The sequence below is a fragment of the Eubalaena glacialis genome, chromosome X (assembly GCF_028564815.1).
Source record: "Eubalaena glacialis isolate mEubGla1 chromosome X, mEubGla1.1.hap2.+ XY, whole genome shotgun sequence".
Classification (NCBI taxonomy): domain Eukaryota; kingdom Metazoa; phylum Chordata; class Mammalia; order Artiodactyla; family Balaenidae; genus Eubalaena; species Eubalaena glacialis.
This window is the reverse complement of record NC_083736.1, coordinates 136,982,402-137,001,250: the sequence shown is the minus strand read 5'-3', so window position 1 is coordinate 137,001,250 and position 18,849 is coordinate 136,982,402. Positions and strand designations below refer to the sequence as shown.

The window sequence follows — 18,849 nt, the reverse complement described above, 5'->3', positions numbered from 1 at the left end:
CGCCGGGCTTCGTTCCCAGGCTCTGATTGGTCCGGCGGCGGCGAGGCTGGGCTCCGCGCGGCGGGCGGGGCGGGCGAGGGGGAGAGCATGCGCGCTACCTCGGCCGCGCCCCAGCGCTGGCGGGAGGGAGCCCGCGGAGGCTCCCACGGTGCTCTGCGGCACACTCCTTCCTCCCTCGTTGGGCCTGCCCTCTGCCCTCTGCGTCCGGCGTCCCAGGAGGGCCCGTTGACGCTCGGCCGCCCCCAGGCGGTTGGGTTTCCTGGGCGGAGGCGGGAGCTGAGGCGAGGGCGGAGGGCAGAGAGGGGAAGCCGCAGACCCGACTGACCCTTGGGGCCCAGCACTTCCTCCTCCTCTGCAGGACCCGCCTCTGGGAGGGGCCGCTTCAGTAGCTAGGTGCCGAACGGAGGCTGGAAGGCTGAGGGTGGGAAAAGCAGGAACTCCTGTTCCCTAGCCGTGTGACTGCGGGTGGGCTCTGGGGACGTCTCCCCAGGGGATGAACCTATACACAGAGGTGCACAACCTGGACCCCCATTGTGAAACTTCTCCTGGAAAGCTCATTTGTGGGAAAATGGGAGGGGCCTCACTGTCCAGTTCATGCTCTCGTCTGACGTGGACATCTGTTAACAACCTCCCCATTGATCTCATCTCCCTCTGGTCCATCCTTCACCCAGCAGACCTGACCACGTCAGCCCTACGGTCACCCCTCAGGACCAAGTGTTCACTCCACTTGTCAACAGGCTTAGCAAGGTCCCGCAGATCTGGTCCTGCCCTTCTGCACCATTTAGATTCTTTGAAGGGGAACAATAGAGCTGAGGACAGAGCAAGCAGTACGGCCTCAAATGCCAAAAAAGCGTCCTAAAAGCCAGGGCTAGTTACTCAAGTTTTTTGTTTTTGTTTTTTAATTAATTAATTGATTGATTTATTTTTGGCTGTGTTGGGTCTTCGTTTCTGTGCGAGGGCTTTCTCTAGTTGCGGAGAGCGGGGGCCACTCTTCATCGCGGTGCGCGGGCCTCTCACTATCGCGGCCTCTCTTGTTGCGGAGGACAAGCTCCAGACGCGCAGGCTCAGTAGTTGTGGCTCACGGGCCTAGTTGCTCCGCGGCATGTGGGATCTTCCCGGACCAGGGTTCGAACCCGTGTCCCCTGCATTGGCAGGCAGAGTCTCAACCACTGCGCCACCAGGGAAGCCCCGTTACTCAAGTTTTGACACCAGTGGCTGAATGGGGCTTCACGTGAGTATTTCTGGAGTCCTAAAGTAAAAGGACGAAAGAGAGCATTTGAACGTAGGCGCCGACACCAGTTCAGCCGCAGTTTCCTGCGGGCTTGAGCCCTGTGCCTGGCTCTGTTGAATGGGGGAGGAACTTCGGGCGACCAGTCAGGGCTCAGATACAGGGTAGGGGGCAAGGTGTGTTGTGTTGGGTTTAGCCGATGAGGGGCATGCCTTCCCGCTGGGGTCCGGCCTGCTCCCAGTCCGAAAAGCCCCGGTGCCCCGCGCACACACTGCACCTGAGAGAAGGGCCTTGGTACTGGGGGTGGGGGGCAGGGAGCCGAGGACGTATGTTTTCCCCTTCTGGGCGAGCGAGATGCTCACAGTTGAAAGCCAGGAAGTACCTGCGCAGACTCCCCTCCCTCCCAGAGCTGCAGGTCCGGGTCACGTGTGCCCACATTTGCACAGAGCCTGACTTGGACATCCACGCACACACATGCCCGGACCCCTTGCACTAGCGCCTACAGGCCCGCCTCCCCTGGGCACGAGCCCAGAGCCTAACTGCCTTCGCCCCCGTCCCCACCATCTATACCCCAGGGATTTCCCTCCCACCCAACTGAAGACAGTTGTCCAGTCCGGCTGGTCACTTGCTACCTGCATCCTGCCTTCTCAGTATACTGGAGAAAAACCTGTTGGCCTGGCCTGTGACTTCCAGTTGGTAGAGAGGGGTGAAGGGAAACTCCAGCACTCCGGTCTAAGAGAGGCCCCAAGACGCCCCCAGGCTCAGTAAGGCCTTGCTCTGAGGGTGCAGGAAGAGGGCTGCCCCTCCCCAGCCCCCCAGGCCTAGGACAGCAGGTGCAAGCTGCCAGGAAAGGAGGCAGAAGAGTCTCTTCCGGCAGCAGGAAGTGGTAACCACCTATGGGGCAACAAGGCTTGTTCCTCCCCGCAGGGCTGAGCAGAAGGGGAACCTTAGCCCGAGCCTTCTCTCTGCCCTCCGCCCCCACCCGTTCCCCATGAGGGGGCCTGGAGGGAGCAAAGGCACGTTCTGTTCTCCGGTGCTGACCTCCCTTCCCACCTGGCTCTCCAGGCTCCTTGTGCTTGCGAAGGGTGGGCCCCATCTGATGTCCTGGGGATCTGGGGGAGGCAGGTGACCCAAGGGAGCCCAGGGTCTGGAGCAGCTATGGTGTCACTGCGCACTGGCACTGAGGGCCAACGGCCAGATTGTGCAGTCTGGCAGTGGTGACCAGACAGCCTTCTGGAGGCTGGGGGGGAATAGCAGCCAGAGGATGCCAGCTTGCCGGGCACCTTGGGGCTCCCACACCGGCCCTGGCAGCCGAACCTTGGGCACAAGGCTGCCCGGGTGCATGCCCAGTGCCTGGGGCGAGGCGACGGCAAGGCCCAGCCCCAGGGGGCACCCCCACACCCCCTCCCCCCATCCCAACCCCTCCCCCATCCCCCACCCCTCCCCTATCCCCCACCCCCATCCCCCACCCCCTCCCCTCCTATTCCCCACCCCCCTCCCCCCCATCCCCCACCCACCCCCACCCCCACCCCCACCCCCACCCCCACCCCCACCCCCTGACCCCAGACCCTCGAGAGCAGTGCCGGGCCGCCCCCGCCCCGCCCCGCCCCGGTAGCCGCGCTGGGGGCGGGGCGGGGCGGGGCGGGGCGGGGCCGGCGCAGGGTGCTGGCTGCGGGCCCCCGGTCCCAGCGCCCGGCCGGCTCGCGGCCGCGTGGGAGCAGCGGAGCTCGACGGCGCGGCCGCCCGGCGGCCATGGCCACGCACGGGAAGCTGCGCCGGGAGCGAGGGCCGCAGGCGGACCATGAGGCGCAAGTCAAAGGTGAGAGGGCGCTGGGCGCTCCCGGCCCAGTTCCCTACGGAGACCCCCGAAGGTCGTGGGGGAGCCCGAAAAGTCCTGGCCGCTGGCCCAGGGCCCGCTGCCCTTCCCCAGTGACCTCCGGAGGGGGCTGAGGGAGGGAACCCGCGCCCCCTGCCCGCCTCTCCACGCCCCTTTGGCCTCAACCGCCGCTGTTCCCCCTTCCTTCCACTCTCCCTCCCTCCCTCCCTCCCTCCCTCCCTCCGGTAGCTCTGTCCTGGGTTCTCCCTGCACCTCACCTAAGGACTCCGAGGAGGGAAGGGGGGCACCGAGTGCCCCCCCAAAAGTGGCATTCTAGCCACAGTGAAATGGAGCACTTTGACTTTGCTGACGGGGCCTGGATAGGGGGGTCCGAGAGCTTCGGTGGATGGATCAAGCGATGGCTTTACCCTAAAACCACTCCAGTCCCTGCAACCCAGTCCCCGTCCCCTCCCTTGGGCACTGAGGTGGCTCAGAGTTGAAGGCCACTGCCTCTGGGTCAAACTGGCACAGTGAATCTTGGCCTGAGGGATCTTGCGCCCTCTGCAAGAGTAGACCTCTTTGGGTTCTGATAAACACTCTGTGCAAATCATATGCAAATCAGCTTTGCAAACTCTTAGCCGACAGCTTTTGTGGGTCTTATTCAGGGCGTGGTAACTCTTGCAAAGGGAAGAAGGCAGCGTCCAAGTGCCAGCAGTTTGAGGCTGTAAAATTTTCTGGTGTCTTCAGATGTGCGACCCCGTATATCGCTCTCAATAGCTCAATTTTACCGATGAAGGAAACCAAAACTCAAGAGAGGAGCAGTGACTTGCTCATGGCCACTCCTATAGGTCCTAGGAGGTGTAATGAAATGAACCTCGAATGTCCTTCCAATCCAGAGATGGAGATTCCAACGTAATTATCCAATACAAGCAATTTACACCAAAGTATGCTCGAGTCCTCCCCGTCTGGGAAGGGTGGCCTGCTGCCCAGAGCCAGCTTGAGGTGACCGTGCAGGGCCAGCCAGCTCTCCAAGCCTCGCCTGCAACATTCCTCGGATGGAGAGACTGATCCGCAGCCGCGTCCCCCAAATGTCATGAGGCTGAAGGACTTTGGAAACTCTTCAGTCAGCCAACATGGGTCAGTTCATTCACACTGAAAAAAAAATTGGGGTTTCGAGCAAGGCTGTCTTTAAGATGTTCCTTGCCTGCTCTGGGTCTCTAATGATTTTAGCTTCTGTTCCCCGTCCCCCCCGCCCCGTGCCCCCACCCCTCCTGCCCAAAGAAACTTCCTACTATGCTAGAAAAACAGGATCACTGTCTTGACACCCGAAATTCTGAAAGGTCAGCATAATCGTGGTTTGGGAGGCCATCTTTTCTGCTTTGCTTGTCAGCAGAAGTGAGACCGAATGCCTCGCTCACAGGAAGTGTTGTTGAGGCCCAGTCCTGGCTCTGCAATTCAAGCATACGTGGATTCCATCCTTCCTTTTGATAGATGTTTTGTATGCATCTGTTCTGTGCCAGGCCCTGAACATACAGTGCTGAGCACAGGAGAAGCAATCCCTGCTGTCATATGGCTCACAGGTCTAGTGGGGGAGACATATAGTAAACAACCTATCACACAACTAATTTCAATTATGATGAAAACCACTATAAAGGGAGAGCGCGGATGTCAAGAAAGGGGACAGGAAGAGGGCCAGACCTAGTCTGGGGGGAGGTTGGGAAGGGTTCCCTGATGAGCGCATCCCAGCTGAGATCTGAGAGCCTGGGGAGCCTGGGGAGCTAGGTAGGCATCGGCTCACCGTGCTCAGACCCTGCCGACTCACCGTCTGCCTGACACCAGGTCCGAATCCCAGCCAAGGCTTGGCTGCACCGAACAGAAGAAACGAAACAGTTTGGTGTGCTGGCCCGTTGAGCACTGTTCACTTGTAACAGGTCCCCAGGGAACTGTTGCTCCACGAGGAAGGGGCAGACGCCAGAGGACAGTGAGGCAAGCCGGGACATCTCAGATCTTTCTTGGAATGAAATGAAATTTACTTTTATCCCCAAACTGTTACCCTGATTTAATGAAGACTCTCCTGATATCAAGTGGCTTGGCCTCGGATGGTGTAAGGAGACTCTGCATTGGTTTCACCTTCAGGAAGCAGTCCTCGCCCAGGCTTCCATTTACCCAGCTTGACCCCTCGGCGGAAAGAGAGCGCTCTCGTTCAGTCGCTGCGGTGCAAGCGCGGGGAGGGGATGGTGGCCTCTGGGCCTGTCACTGAGCTAGTCCCAGCGGTGGAGGAGGGTGGAGGGGCCGAGGGATGGGTTATGCAAGAGCCACATCTGGGGCACCTGGAGTCAGGGAGAGGGACCCGGGGGCTGAGAGTAGGAAGGGGACATTCTCCAAAGGGAAATCAGAGGAGGAGATGGGGATGCTGAACAGGCAGGACCCATGGAGGCTGCCACATGCCCCCACAGCCCGTGGGACGTCACTGGCGGGACAGAAATCCACATGGTACCAGTACCGAGCTGTTCACCACAGAGTTCTTTCCGACAGCCACCCTGGGTCCTGCCACTTCCCACCTCCTCCCAGGCTGGCTGCCTGGTCCAAGCCCCTGACTGTCTTTTGCCTGGACTGGTGCAGTAGCTGCCACCTGGGCTGGGCACGTTTCCTCCGTCACCTGACCTCTGCCCTGGCTCCCCACGGCAGCCCGAGGGGCCCTGGGTGCGAAGCCGGACCCCCATGGCTCCGCTGCTGTGGCTCCCCTCTCCCTCGGCGTCCAGCGGGGGGTCCTCCCCAACCACGGGCCTTGGCCATCTCCCCCCTCCCCTCGCCTGCGCAGCTCTCTCCAGCCACGCTGGCTCCACGGCCCCTCCGTTGCTTCCTTCGGCTCTCTGTCCCAGTGTCGCTTGTTCCTGACCACCCTCCTCTCAAAGAGCGCCTCCCGTCCCCCCCTCGCGCTCCGTGCTGTCTTCTCAGTGCCACCTGTTCCGACACGTTCTAGCGCGTGCCTGTTTCCCTGCTGTCTGTCCCCATGTCTAGACTGACTGGGTGCATAATCAACATTATGCTGAATGAAGGAGTCACTTAACGTCCCTTTTTTGGACAGCGATTAGTAAGTGGTGACCCGCTTGTCAGAAGCCGAGACAGTGCGTTATGTCCCCGGGATGCCCAGGGCTCGCCAGTGGGTTGCCTAAGCTCCTCATTCAGGCGGTTCTTCGCTTTAGGTCTGTGTGGGGAAAGCTGCCAAATCAAGTCAGCGATAAGGTGTCAGAAGCCAGCAGCGTGGGGAGCGGGGTGTGGCTCTCTCTGCCGGGAGGTGGGTAGTTAGGAGTCGGTACTGGGAACAGAGAACAGACCAGTTGCCTCAGTCCCGTCACTGGTCAGCCTCCTCCAGCTGGTTTGGCCCTCCCGCTGGGGCTGCCCTTTCTCCCTGGGGCTGAGGGCAGCGTTTCCAGCCAGCGAGGCCGCAAGTTCACTGCAGGTTTGGCAGAGCGCCGTGGCCACCCCGCGCCTGCGCAGCCCCGTGTGTCTCTGTGTTTGCGGGGGCGGCCACCCTGTCTGGGGTCCTGGGCACCCAAAGGTCAGGAAGTGGCAGGGGAACCGGGACCCTCCACACTCCCTCTCGCCCCTGGCCCTTTGCAGGGCTCTGCCCTCTCCCTGGAAGGGCCTTTCCGTTCTTCCTTCCCGGCTGGTTCCCTTCAGCCTCAGCTCAGAGGTCCCCTTCCTCAGGCCCGCCCCGAGCCGGCTGGACGGCAGACCTCCCAGGGGGCCCAGCGCTCACTCCACTCGGCGGGCGGCGGCGGGTCCACTGCCCCAGCCTGAGCCGCGTCGTCCCCCCCCCACCCCCCGCCCCTACAGAGATGCGCTGGCAGCTGGGCGAGCAGCTGCGCTGCCTGGAGCTGCAGGGCGAGCTGCGGCGGGAGCTGCTGCAGGAGCTGGCCGAGTTCATGCGGCGCCGCGCCGAGCTGGAGCTGGAGTACTCGCGGGGCCTGGACAAGCTCGTCGAGCGCTTCTCCGGCCGCGCAGGCCGCCTGGGGGGCGGCAGCCGGGAGCACCAGAGCTTCCGGTGGGTCCTGGGGACCGGCCGGTGGGACGACTGCGGCAGGGCCTGAGGCCCCGCTCCCCGTCGGTCTGAGTGCCCGTCTCCCCCAGGAAGGAGCCGTCCCTCCTGTCGCCCTTACACTGCTGGGCCGTGTTGCTGCAGCAGACGCGGCAGCAGAGCCGCGAGAGCGCGGCCCTCAGCGACGTGCTGGGTGGGCCCCTGGCCCAGCGCCTGAGTCACATCGCGGAGGATGTTGGGCGCATAGTCAAGAAGGCAAGGCCCCTGCCCTGGGCACGGGATGCTGGATGGCCTCAGGATCTAGCGAGGGCAGCCCGTGGGTGCCCGATGCAGAGGTGTCACGGCTGGGAGGGCCCAGGAGGCCGGGGGGCGTCGGGCAGAGGGGAGCCGGTGGGAGCCTTGAGTGCCGAGCTGAGGGCTGGCCGCCGCTGCAGGATGGAGGTGGGTGGTGCACTGGGGCGGGGCTGTGCTCAACTCCCCTCCTCCCCAGAGTAAGGATCTGGAGCAACGGCTGCAGGAGGAGCTCCTGGAGGTGGTGTCAGAGCTTCAGACGGTAAGAGCGCCGCGGGGCCTGCCCGAATCGGAGGGAGGCCATCACCTCACATCTCCCCGAGCCAGGCTCAAGGAGAGACCTGGGTTTCGAGGACCGCAAGCTCGGCCCTCTCTCCCTGCTCTGGCCGCTGGGTGGTTGGGCAGAGTGCTCAGGTCCGAGTCCCGGACGGGCTGGGAGGGGGAGGGGGAGGGCTGGCTGCGGCCGTGGCCTTGAGCAGGGCTGCCTGGCCTTGGGCCTCCTTGCAGGCCAAGAAGACATACCAGGTGTACCACATGGAGAGCATGAATGCCGAGGCCAAGCTCCGGGAAGCCGAGCGGCAGGAGGAGAAGCGGGCATGCCGAAGTGCCGGCACCGAGGCAGGGCCCCTCCGCAAGGGCTCCCTCAAGAAGGGAGGGCGGCTGGTGGAGAAGGTGGGCCTGGGGGGCAGCCGTCTGTGTCCAGAGGCTCTGGCTCCTGGTCTTTGTCCTTCCGAGTCCCGGCCCTGCAGGGAGGTGGTGTGGAGCAGGAAGGCGGGGCTGGCTCTGGAGGGCTCCCCAAGCTGGGGTGGTAGACAGAGGGGGCAGGAGAAGAGTCACTAGGCCCGGGACACCCCTCATGCTCCTAGCTGGTCTCCCCCACCAAGCCCCGCTGGGCAAAGAGAGATCTGGTGCCCCGAAGCCTGGAGGCCCTTCCACCCGCCCGTCCTTGCCTCACGCAGTGCTGTGAGATTGCAGACAAGCGAGCGGACACGTCGAATGGGTGACTGAGTGACAGGAGGGGAGGAGGAGTGTTTGAGGCGGTCCCTGAAGAAAGGATGGGGACGCTGAGGCTGGCAGGGTCGTGGAGGAAGGACGACATGACTTCGGGGCCAAGTTGTTTGAGGGACCTGGTGGGACGGCGGGTGTAGCTGTCCGCGTGGGGAAGGGAGGGGAGAGAGCGTGTGTCGCGGGTGAGGGTTACATGGGAGGCGGAGCTGGGGCCGCGTGGGTGACCCTGGGGCTTGTGTGGTCCTGAGCAGCGTCACGCCAAGTTCTTGGAGCACAAACTTAAGTGCACAAAGGCGCGCAACGAGTACCTGCTCAGCCTGGCCAGCGTCAACGCTGCTGTCAACAACTACTACCTGCGTGACGTCCTGGACCTCATGGACGTGAGTGCTGGGGGGCAGGCGGGGCCGGGCGCCAGTGCGCCGAGCCCGCCCGAGCCGTGTCCTCGCTTGTCCCCCAGTGCTGTGACACGGGATTCCACCTGGCCCTGGGGCAGGTGCTCCGGAGCTACACGGCCGCCGAGAGCCGCACCCAAGCCTCCCAGATGCAGGGCCTGGGCAGCCTGGAGGAGGTGGTGGAAGCCCTAGACCCTCCAGGGGACAAGGCCAAGGTGCTGGAGGTGCACGCAGCCGCCTTCTGTCCCCCGCTGCGTTTCGACTACCAGCCCCATGAGGGGGATGAGGTGAGGGTCTCTGCCCGCCCCTTCAGGCAAACGGCTTTGTGTTTTCTGGTCTTCATTGTGATGGTAGGTAAGTGGAATGAATTACCTTCCATTTGCTAAGGAGTCGAAACTCCTGAATGCAGCTTATTTCTCAGACCCTCCTTCAGTGGCCTCAAGGCAAATGAGGCTCTGAAGGTTTCCGGACTTGCGTTTGAAGCCAGCAGACCTCTGCAGCTCACTTCTGCGGTTCAGCCAAAGAACGCACACCCCCCGCAAGGGCAAACAGAGCCAGGATGCCACTGGTTTTGAGGCCAGCTGGTGGGTGGTATATAGCTGTCCGTATACTTTTCTTTCCAAGGTTCTGTGTACCTTAGACATTTCCTAATGCAAACTTGCGGGGAAAGAAACCATACAAACAGTAACATGTAACTAGGCATCTTTTTTTTTTTTTTTCTTTTGGGCCGCACCGCACGGCTTGTGGGATCTGAGTTCCCCGACCAGGGATCGAACCTGTGCCTCCTGCAGTGGAAGCTCAGAGCCCTAACCACTGGACCGCCAGGGAAGTCCCCACCAGGCATTTTTTTAATGCACCTCCGAGCTATTCTTTTGTTTACCAGTTTATCCTCATGAACGCTGTGCATGGACTGGGGTTACGCTGAGCTTTTACTTATTTAATTTGCATTTTGACCAAAGTCGTATCTGAAAAAGTGAAACGTTACTCAAGGCGTCCAATGGCACACAGCCCTTCTCTGACTCACCCGTTCTGTTCCTGATTCCCACTCCCCAGACACAGCCCCTTCCCAGTCTTCTAGCTGCTGCCTCTGCTGCAAGCCACGCGGCAGGTGCTGCTAGTGCTTTTCAGCTTTCCAGAGGCCCTGCGGCCTCCTTCCGTGGATGATTAGGGCTCCTCCCCACATCACCATCTCCCAGCGCTAGTCCTCTCCGTGTTTTCCCTCACACCAGGCCATCTCTTCAGAGCCCTGCCCTGGAGCCGTCCCGTCCCGGCTTGTAGGCCTGTGGAGTCCAGGACCTCCCTTCCCCATCGTCCTGAGCATTCCTGCCATTCTCTCCTGCGTTGGGCCGTCTGTGTCCCAGATCCTGTGTCTTCCTCTTTCTTGGTTTATTACCCTTGTTTGTGTGGACATCTTCCCCCATACTTTCCTGACTTCGAATGTCTGAAAAAATGTCTGTATTCTATCCTTGAAATTGATTGGTAGTGTAGCTGGGTATAGAATTCAAGGTTGAAAATCATTTTCCTTTTGGAACGTTAAAGGTGTCACTTCAAGCTTTCACTATCGTAGGTGAGAAGTCCAACGCCATTCTGATTTCTGGACTGTTGCACGTGACCTGTAATTTGTCTCTCTGAAGCTTTTAGTATAGTTTCTTTCCCTCGTGTAAAATTGTATGATGATATGCCTTGGGGATCCTTTTTCCTTCATGGTGCTGGGCAACCAGTGGGCCTTGTCAGTATGGAAACTTGTGTCTTAAGGTTTTGAGCTCATATATTCCTTTGGTAATTTCCTTCCCTTAATTTTCTTTTCTCTTGCTTTCACGAATTCTTGTAATTTGATGTTGAACATCATGGGTTGACAGTCTAGGTTCCTTATCCTTTTTTTTTTTTTTTTAAATAAATTTATTTATTTATTTTTGGCTGTGTTGGGTCTTCGTTGCTGCACGCGGGCTTTCTCTAGTTGTGGAGAGCGGGGGCTACTCTTTGTTGCGGTGCGCGGGCTTCTCATTGCGGTGGCTTTTCTTGCCGCGGAGCACGGGCTCTAGGCGTGCAGGCTTCAGTAGTTGCGGCACACGGGCTCAATAGTTGTGGCTCACGGGCTCTAGAGCGCAGGCTCAGTAGTTGTGGTGCACGGGCTTAGTTGCTCCGTGGCATGTGGGATCTTCCCGGACCAGGGCTCGGACCCGTGTCCCCTGCATTGGCAGGCAGATTCTCAACCACTGCGCCACCAGGGAAGCCCTAATTTCCTTATCTTTCATCTTTCCTATTTCTCATCACTATACCTTTTAATTCTGCTTTCTCAGATATTTTTTCGACTATTTCTTCCCGCCCCTTGTTGAATTTTTTTTTTTAATTTACTTTCATATTTTTTTGTTTTTAAGAGTTTTGGTTTGTTTTCCAAATTCCTATTTAAAATAGCCCTTTCTTCTTGTTTCACGGATACAATATCTTCTCAAATCTTTCTGAAATGTTCATTCTTTTTCTCAACATTTCCCCCGGTTCCCTGCATTTTCTGTTTTCTTGCTTTGATCTATGTCTTCCACTTTAGAGCTCTCCCTCAAATGGCTGCCAGTTCTTGGCTGTCAATTCATATTTCAGAGGAGGCACTGAAGAGAGGTGCATTACGTATTTGATGTGTGTGAACAGAGCTTGTCAGCAGTGGGTTTCCCCACAGGGTGGCTGGGCAGGGACTCAGATCATTGCTGCGAGGGACACCCACATCACGGGGAACTGGGGGTGTCTCGGTAAGAGGGTGCTAGAAAGGACTCAGAGGACTTGGGCAAGGGTTAGGGGACTTGGGGGAGGGGCTTGGCTCTGGCTTGGATGCTGTCAGGAAACAGGGGTAACTCTGACAGGGTGTCTTAATAAATCTTATTGAGAAGACGGGGCAGGGGTGGGTAAAGGGAGGCTAGAGCCGTCATCAGTGAGGAAGGAACCGTCCCTCACACTAGCTGGGACACAGGGAGGTTTGCTCATTTTTGTGGCTTGGCCAAAGTTCTTGCTTTGATCTGTGGTCAGACGCGCTGATGACTTGATCTCGTTTTTATCTTCAGCCGTCATGGCCACAGTGGCTTTGTCTGATGCTGATGCTCTGTGACATTCCTTATGTCCAGCAGGCCCACACTGAGGCACAGCTCTGAGCTCCTGGCCAGCCCCAGATGGCGGCGGCTGCTGTGTTCTCTGTCATCAGTAGGGACTTTTGTCCCCTTCCTCAGCAGTGACTAGTGTCCCTGAGTCCAGAATCCCTCTGATTTACCCTTTCCACGGAGTCAATTTCTAGTTTTCTGCCCATTTTGTGGGCTTGAGGGGGTGGGTCTTCTAATGTCAGTGTTTTCTAGGGCCTGGATAGAAATTTTATAATCGTGGTAAAATATGCATAAGATTTACCATTTTGTCCGTTTTAAGTGCACAGTTCAGTGGCATGAAACACCTTCACATTGTGGTGCAAGCATCACCACCGTCCATCCCCCAGAACTTTTTCATCTTCCCCAGTGGAAACTCTGTCCTCATTAGACACTAACTCCCCCTCGCCCTCCCCCAGCCCATGGCCCCCAGCATCTACTTTCTGTCTCTAGGAATCTGGCTACTCCAGGCACCTCATACAAGTAGAATCATATCCTATTGGTTCTTTTGTGACAAAAGGCTTATTGCACTGAGGATAATGTCCTCAGGGTTCACCTATGTTGAAGCATGTATGAGAATTTCCTCCCTTTTTATGGCTGAATAACATTCCATTGTATGGAGAGACCACACTTTGCTTGTCCTTTCGTCAGCTGCTGGACACTTGGGTTGCTTCTTCCTTTGAGCTGTCAGGAGTAGCGCTGCCGGGGACGTCCATGCACAAGTCTCTATGCGTGAGGGTGTGCGCCTTTCCCTTGGGAAGGTGTCCTTGCCATGCTTCAGATCTGGCTGTACGCAGCGTCAAGGCTGGTGATCCTGTGCATCGGCCACCAAGGCAGCGAAAATGGGCCCCAGAGACCTCGGTGCCTGCTGCCCAGCCCCACCCTGCGTCTCAGGCGTGGCCCTCAGCCCCCTGGATGCTGCCCTCTGCAGGTGGCTGAGATCCGGGTTGAGATGGAGCTGCGGGACGAGATTCTGCCCAGAGCCCAGAATATCCAGAGCCGCCTGGACCGACAAACCATCGAGACAGAGGAGGTATGGGTGACCTGGCCCTGGGTAGGGACAAGGACCTGGAGACAGGGAGCCGGGTGGCCATGGCCTGCCCTCCCCCTTCCTTCCGACTTGGACTCCCCGTCCCTCACCTGTCTCCCACTTCCCCCTGTCCTGGTGCTGTCCCCTCCCCAGGTGAACAAGACGCTGAAGGCCACCCTGCAGGCCCTGCTGGAGGTGGTGGCGTCGGAAGATGGGGACATGCTCGACTCCTTCCAGGCCAGCCCCTCCACCGAGTCCCTCAAATCCACCAGCTCGGACCCAGGGGTTCGGCAGGCCGGCCGGAGGCGGGGGCAGCAGCAGGAGACCGAGACCTTCTACGTCACGGTGGGGAGGCGGGGCCAGGAGGGCGGGGGGCCGGGGAGGCCCAGAGCTAGGACTAAAGCCTTGGACTCTCCCTGGGGCTTCATAGAAACTCCAGGAGTACCTGAGTGGACGGAGCATCCTCACCAAGCTGCAGGCCAAGCATGAGAAGCTGCAGGAGGCCATTCAGCGAGGTGGGCCCTGCTCCTGGCCCCCTGAGCCCCTGCCTCGCCACCCCCAGGGCCGGGAGCGGCCGCAGCTTGGCTCTCCTCCTGGGTCCTCGACCCGGCCCACGTCCTCTCCACCCAGACAGGGTGCTTGGCACACAGGGAATAAGCCAGCGAGGATCCCGGCCCCTATCCCGCCTTTTGTCCTGTGACTGCCCTCGGCCTTCAGGCTGCCCTCCCCCTCTGCCGTGTGTTGAGGAGCCTCCGGGCCCGAGAGACACAGCACCGTTTTCTCCTCCCCAGGTGACAAGGAGGAGCGGGAGGTGTCTTGGTGAGTCCTTCGTGAGGGACCAGCTTGTCCCGAGGAGCTGTGAGGTCCCCATCTCCCCTCTCTGTTGCTCGCTCTTCGGTGGCCTGTTTCCCACGTTGCCCAGTGGGTTCTGGAATAACTCGCGAGCTCCAGCATGCTGTTTGGCTGGGCCAGGGTGTCGGGGCAGCCTAGTCTCCACGCCCACTCCCCTCAGAGCCAGCTCCTGTTCACGACAGGACCCAGTACACACAGAGAAAACTCCAGAAGAGCCGCCTTCCCCGCCCCAGCTCCCAGTATAACCAGAAGCTCTTTGGGGGAGACATGGAGAAGTTTATCCAGGTACTTGCTTTGCTTCACCCGCCCACCGAGTGCGGGCCCCTCCCCGCTCCTGCTCTCCCTCCAGCCCCGGGGGCCGCCTGTGAGCCCAGTATCCTCCGCCCCGGCCACTGGTCTCCTCCTGGGTGGGCCTTTGTCGGGCCTGCACCGATCAAAGGGCCTGTCCCTAACTAGTAACGGAAAGCCTCGGGTGGCAGCGATTTTAGGGCTGAGGAGTTGAGTTAACAGAAGCAAGGGTGTCCGCGGGCCCCACTTCGGGGGTACTAGAGAGGGAAGTGAGGGAAGCAAGAAAGATCAGAAAAGAAAAAATAACACTGTTATTTGCAGGATGTGATTCTGTATGTCATGGTTCAAAAGAATCAACAGATTATTTAAGTGAACAAATTTGGGTTTCACGACGTTACTTGATTCGAGGTCGACATACGGAGTTCGATGGCATTTCCACATGCCAGCAATAAACAGTTAGCAGGTAAAACGTAAGGCATGGCCCGAGACAGCACCAGGGATGTCGGACACCTGGGCGTGCATCTCGCAGGCCTTATTGCTGACCGCATAACGCATTAAGAGAGAATAAAAGCGAGTGAGTGACGAGGCAGGACGTGCTGTGTCCACAGTGGCGGGAACACCCTCTCTGTCCCTGTCCCCAGAGCTCAGGCCAGTCCGTGCCCCTGGTGGTGGAGAGCTGCGTCCGCTTCATTAACCTCAACGGTGAGTAAGACCTGGGCCCTCCTGCCGCTGGCCTGGCGCCCCATCCTGTGGGGAGGGGTGGGGAGGAGACTCGGCGCCCACTGGCTCTCCGTCCTCCCGCAGGCCTGCAGCACGAGGGCATCTTCCGGGTGTCGGGCGCCCAGCCCCGGGTCTCGGAGATCCGTGACGCTTTTGAGAGAGGTGGGGACCGGCGGGGCCGGGGGTGACGGTGGGGGTGGGTGGAAGAGCCGGTGTAATCCGCCTTCTCGCCCCCTGCGCCACCGTGTCGCCCTCAGGAGAGGACCCCCTGGTGGAGGGCTGCACCGCCCATGACCTGGACTCGGTGGCAGGCGTGTTGAAGCTCTACTTCCGGTGCCTGCAGCCCCCGATATTCCCCCCAGAGCTGTTCAGAGAGCTGCTGGCTTCTGCGGGTGAGGCGGGGGTCTGAGGCGGGCCCTGGGGGGGCCCCTCCCCGCTGGCCTCCACGGCTGCACTCATGGCTTCTCTCTGGGCTGCCGGCCTCGGCCGCAGAAGCGGAGGCCGCGGCGGAGTGGGTGGAGCGCGTGAGCAGCCTCCTGGCCCGGCTGCCCGGACCGGTGCTGGTGGTCCTGCGCTACCTCTTCACCTTCCTCAACCAGTGAGTACCTCCTGGGGCGGGGGGAGGGGCGAGGGCGGTCAGGGGGGGCCCTAGCCAGCCGCTAGCGGGGGTGAGGGGACACCGGGCCGAGAGCCCCCTGCCTGTGACCCACGTGTACCCCCAGCCTGGCCCAGTACAGCGATGAGAACATGATGGATGCCTACAACCTGGCCGTGTGCTTCGGGCCGACGCTGCTGCCCGTGCCCGCCGGGCAGGACCCGGTGGCCTTGCAGGGCCGGGTGAACCAGCTGGTGCGCACGCTCATCATGCAGCCCTCGCGGGCCTTCCCGCCCCCGGCCCTGCTGCCCGGCCCTGTCTACGAGAAGTGCATGGCGCCGCCTTCTGCCAGCTGCCTGGGGTAGGCTCTTCGCGCTGCCGGGAGGGAGGGAGGGAGGGAGGTCCAGCAGACGGGAGATGCCTTGTCCGCTCATCCACCTCGCTCTGCTCTGGACTGCAGGGACGCCCAGCTGGAGGGCCCGGCGGGGGAGAACGAGCCGGAGCCGGAGGCTGGGAGCCTGGCCCAGGAGGATGGTGAGGGGGGCGGGAAGGAGGGCCCCCACCCTGTGCCCGCCCTGGACGCCCACTCCACCCCTCCCCCACACTGGGGTCCCCTCTTCTCCCTAGACCCGGAGGGGGTTGTGGAGGCCGTGGCCTGCTTTGCCTACACGGGCCGCACGGCCCAGGAGCTGACCTTCCAGCGGGGGGACGTGCTGCGGCTGCACGAGCGGGCCTCAGGCGACTGGTGGCGGGGCGAGCACGCCGGGGCCCGGGGACTCATCCCCCATAAGTACATCACGTTGCCGGCGGGGTGAGTGAGTGAAGTTGGGGCCCTTCCTGGGAGGCTCTCCTTTCACCCGGGCTTCCAGCCCTTCCCCCGCCCCGAGTGCCAGCTTCCGTAGGCCCGGGGTGGCCCAGAGTGTGCCTTTCTGACCGCTTCTGGCCAGCACTGAGCCCTCTGGCCCCCAGACCCCAAGCCCGGGATGAGCGTTCTAACAGGCAGTCTTGTCTTTCTGGCGCCAGGGCAGAGAAGCTTGCTGTGGGCCAGGGATTGCCGGCCGCCGGGGAGCTGGTGAGCAGCCCAGAGGCCCTCCCGGCCATGGAGCTTGTCCAGAGGTGAGCAAGGGGAAGACCCCTTCCGGGGGCCCTGCCCTCCCACCCCAGGCTGGAGGAGGGTGGGGTCAGACCTCAGCCGCGTGGAGAGGGACCGGCCTCACTGTTCCCTTTCCCTTGGCCGCACCCCGGGCTGGGAGAAGCCACTGCCAGGCAGCGCAGGGGCTCCCCAGGGCCCCCGCCAGGCCCACTGTCTGTGCCCTGCAGGCCAGAGCCGTGCACCCAACCCGAGGCCCCTCTCGGCACACCCGGGGGCCCCTCTGGGCACAGACGGCGCTGCTTGGTCCCAGCATCCCCGGAGCGACATGTGGAGGTGGATAAGGTGAGAGCTGGGAATGGCCATGTGGCAAGTGGGGGGCACCTCTCGGGGGTGGGTCTCTGCTTCCCCTTATGAACCGGACTCTTCCCTCCCAAGGTTCAAGTCTGACCTTCCTGACCTCAGACAAGCCGGTGGAGCCCAGCCTAGGGAGGGGCAGGCCGGCAAGGGTGTGAGTGCAGTGGGGAGGGACGGGCCTGGAGGCAGGGTAGAAGGGAAGGGGACCCGGGGCTCTCACATTTGGGCTTCATGTTCGGTTCCTGAGTGGGACGTGGTGAGTGGGACAGGCTTCAAGGCTGGCATCTAGAGCCAGCCTAGGTGAAAGGTGGTGACATGGCAGGTGCTTGGCGAGCCAGGGAGGATGGAAGGGGCAGATGGAAAAGAGGCTGAGGGAGGTGGCTGACTGGGGAGCCAGGCGGGGTCGTAGTTCTTGTAGGGGGAGAGAGCGGGTGCCGGATGCAGCCCCGGCCAGGGGTGCAGCCTGGGGACACCCGGCTCCCTGCTGTGTCCGCTGGGCCCAGCGCACCCCACTGTGGGCTCCCAGTGGGCACCGCCGGGCTGAGCCCCGGGAACCGTGTGAGCACTTATCACTACATCTGGGGTCTGGCCAGATAACCCAGGATCGTCTCCCCATCTCAAGATCCTGAACTTACATCTGCAAAGGCCCTATTTCCACACACGGTCCCAGCCCAGTGCAGGGTGCGGGGGTGGGGGGGGGGGGGCGGTGGTTAGGATGTGCACGTCTCTCTCTCCAGGGGCATTTCAGCCCCTCCTCCCTGGGCTGCAGGGGACCACTGGCCCTGGAGGTCCGGGCACGCTGGTGGCCCCTGAAGCCAGGGGGTGGTGGCTGTGATCTCAGCCAGGGAGCGAGTGGGAAGAGGAGGGGGACCCGCGGCCCAGCCAGAGGGGCTCCCATTTCAGGGCTGGGCTGAGGATTGCTGTCCCCGGAGGAGACGGTGACCGCCACACCAAAAGTGGCAGGAGCGAAATCGGGCAAGGGAGGGGCACCAGCTGCGGGGCCCATGGAGGGGAGGGGCCTGGGGACAGGTGGTGGCCGAGGACTTTGTTTCAGGGGGTGGAGGAGTTTGGGCAGCGGAGGGTAGGAGGGCCTCACTCTTGGGTCAGCTGGCAGCACTGACCTGGGGGCGGGGGACTGCCTGGCCAGGTGGGGGCCGCTCACACCGATGCCCTGCCTTTCTCTCCTCTCTGCCAGGCCGTGGCGCAGACCATGGACTCTGTGTTTAAGGAGCTCTTGGGGAAGACCGCCGTCCGTCAGGGCCTCGGGCTGGCGTCCACCGTCTCCCCTGGCCCTGCGCCCCGCAGCCCAAAGCCCGTGGCCTGCGGCCGCCTCGGCAAGAACAAAGGCTTCTCCCGTGGCCCTGGGGCCCCAGCCTCACTCTTGGCCTCCCATCCCCAGGGCCTGGACTCACCCCTCAAGCCCCACTGAGGTGCTACCGGTTCCTCTGCAGGCCCCGCCCCGCCCCAGGCGGCCACAGGCGAGACCGGCCGGGCTCCCCAGGCCCTTTGCTTCTCCCTGGTCCTGTGCAGCGTGCCTGCTCGTGACTGTCTGCAGAGAGGAGGACGAGGCCGCCCCAGCCCACCCCTGCCTCCCCCGCCCTGGCTCAGGCCCCTCTGGGAGGCAGCCGAGGAGGGAGGCTGGGGGCAGGCCCCTCCTGGGCTGGCCGTGAGGGCTTGTCGCTGGTTGTCGGGTGCTCGGTGCCCTTGCTCAGCCGAGGGTGCCAGCCTGGTGTTGGTGGCCATTCATAAAGTCCTGGGCATTGACTTCCCGACGCGAGCCAGTTCTCTGTCTCGGTGGGGCTGGGCAGGTGGGTACAGGGCCAGCCCCCCGGCACCCCAAAGATGGCAGGTTGGGAACAGCTTCTGCAGGGGGTTCCTTGGCACAGGGCTGCCTTTGAAGGCCTGCGTGGCGGGTTCCAGAGCCGCTCACGTGTCTGTGGTTGCGGGAGGGCTCTGAGAATCTTTCCGCGCTGCCCCCGTGCCCACCGTTACCCTGATCCAAGGAGACTCGCCAGGTGGAA

General features: G+C 61.5%; 1 protein-coding gene across 5 annotated transcripts; it reads left to right on the top strand.

Annotated features, from left to right (window-relative positions):
* The first annotated feature begins 2,931 nt into the window (after positions 1–2,931).
* Positions 2,932–18,578, top strand: ARHGAP4 (Rho GTPase activating protein 4). Of its 5 annotated transcripts, none has more exons than XM_061177872.1 (23): positions 2,982–3,047; positions 3,941–4,181; positions 6,885–7,092; positions 7,183–7,341; positions 7,577–7,639; positions 7,885–8,049; positions 8,637–8,765; positions 8,843–9,064; positions 12,828–12,929; positions 13,080–13,271; positions 13,357–13,441; positions 13,718–13,745; positions 13,961–14,063; positions 14,708–14,768; positions 14,871–14,948; positions 15,044–15,178; positions 15,279–15,384; positions 15,509–15,742; positions 15,842–15,915; positions 16,009–16,192; positions 16,405–16,497; positions 16,702–16,816; positions 18,024–18,578. In XM_061177872.1, the coding sequence occupies exons 2-23, from the start codon at positions 4,138–4,140 to the stop codon at positions 18,255–18,257; spliced, it is 2,814 nt and encodes a 937-aa protein (XP_061033855.1). In that variant the 5' UTR covers positions 2,982–3,047; positions 3,941–4,137; the 3' UTR covers positions 18,258–18,578. The 5 variants fall into 5 exon arrangements, with proteins under 5 accessions (XP_061033853.1, XP_061033857.1, XP_061033855.1 ...); XM_061177871.1 differs by having other exon boundaries at positions 3,032–3,047; positions 3,710–4,181; XM_061177873.1 differs by having other exon boundaries at positions 3,032–3,047; positions 3,710–4,181; positions 7,179–7,341.
* Positions 18,579–18,849: the final 271 nt, after the last annotated feature.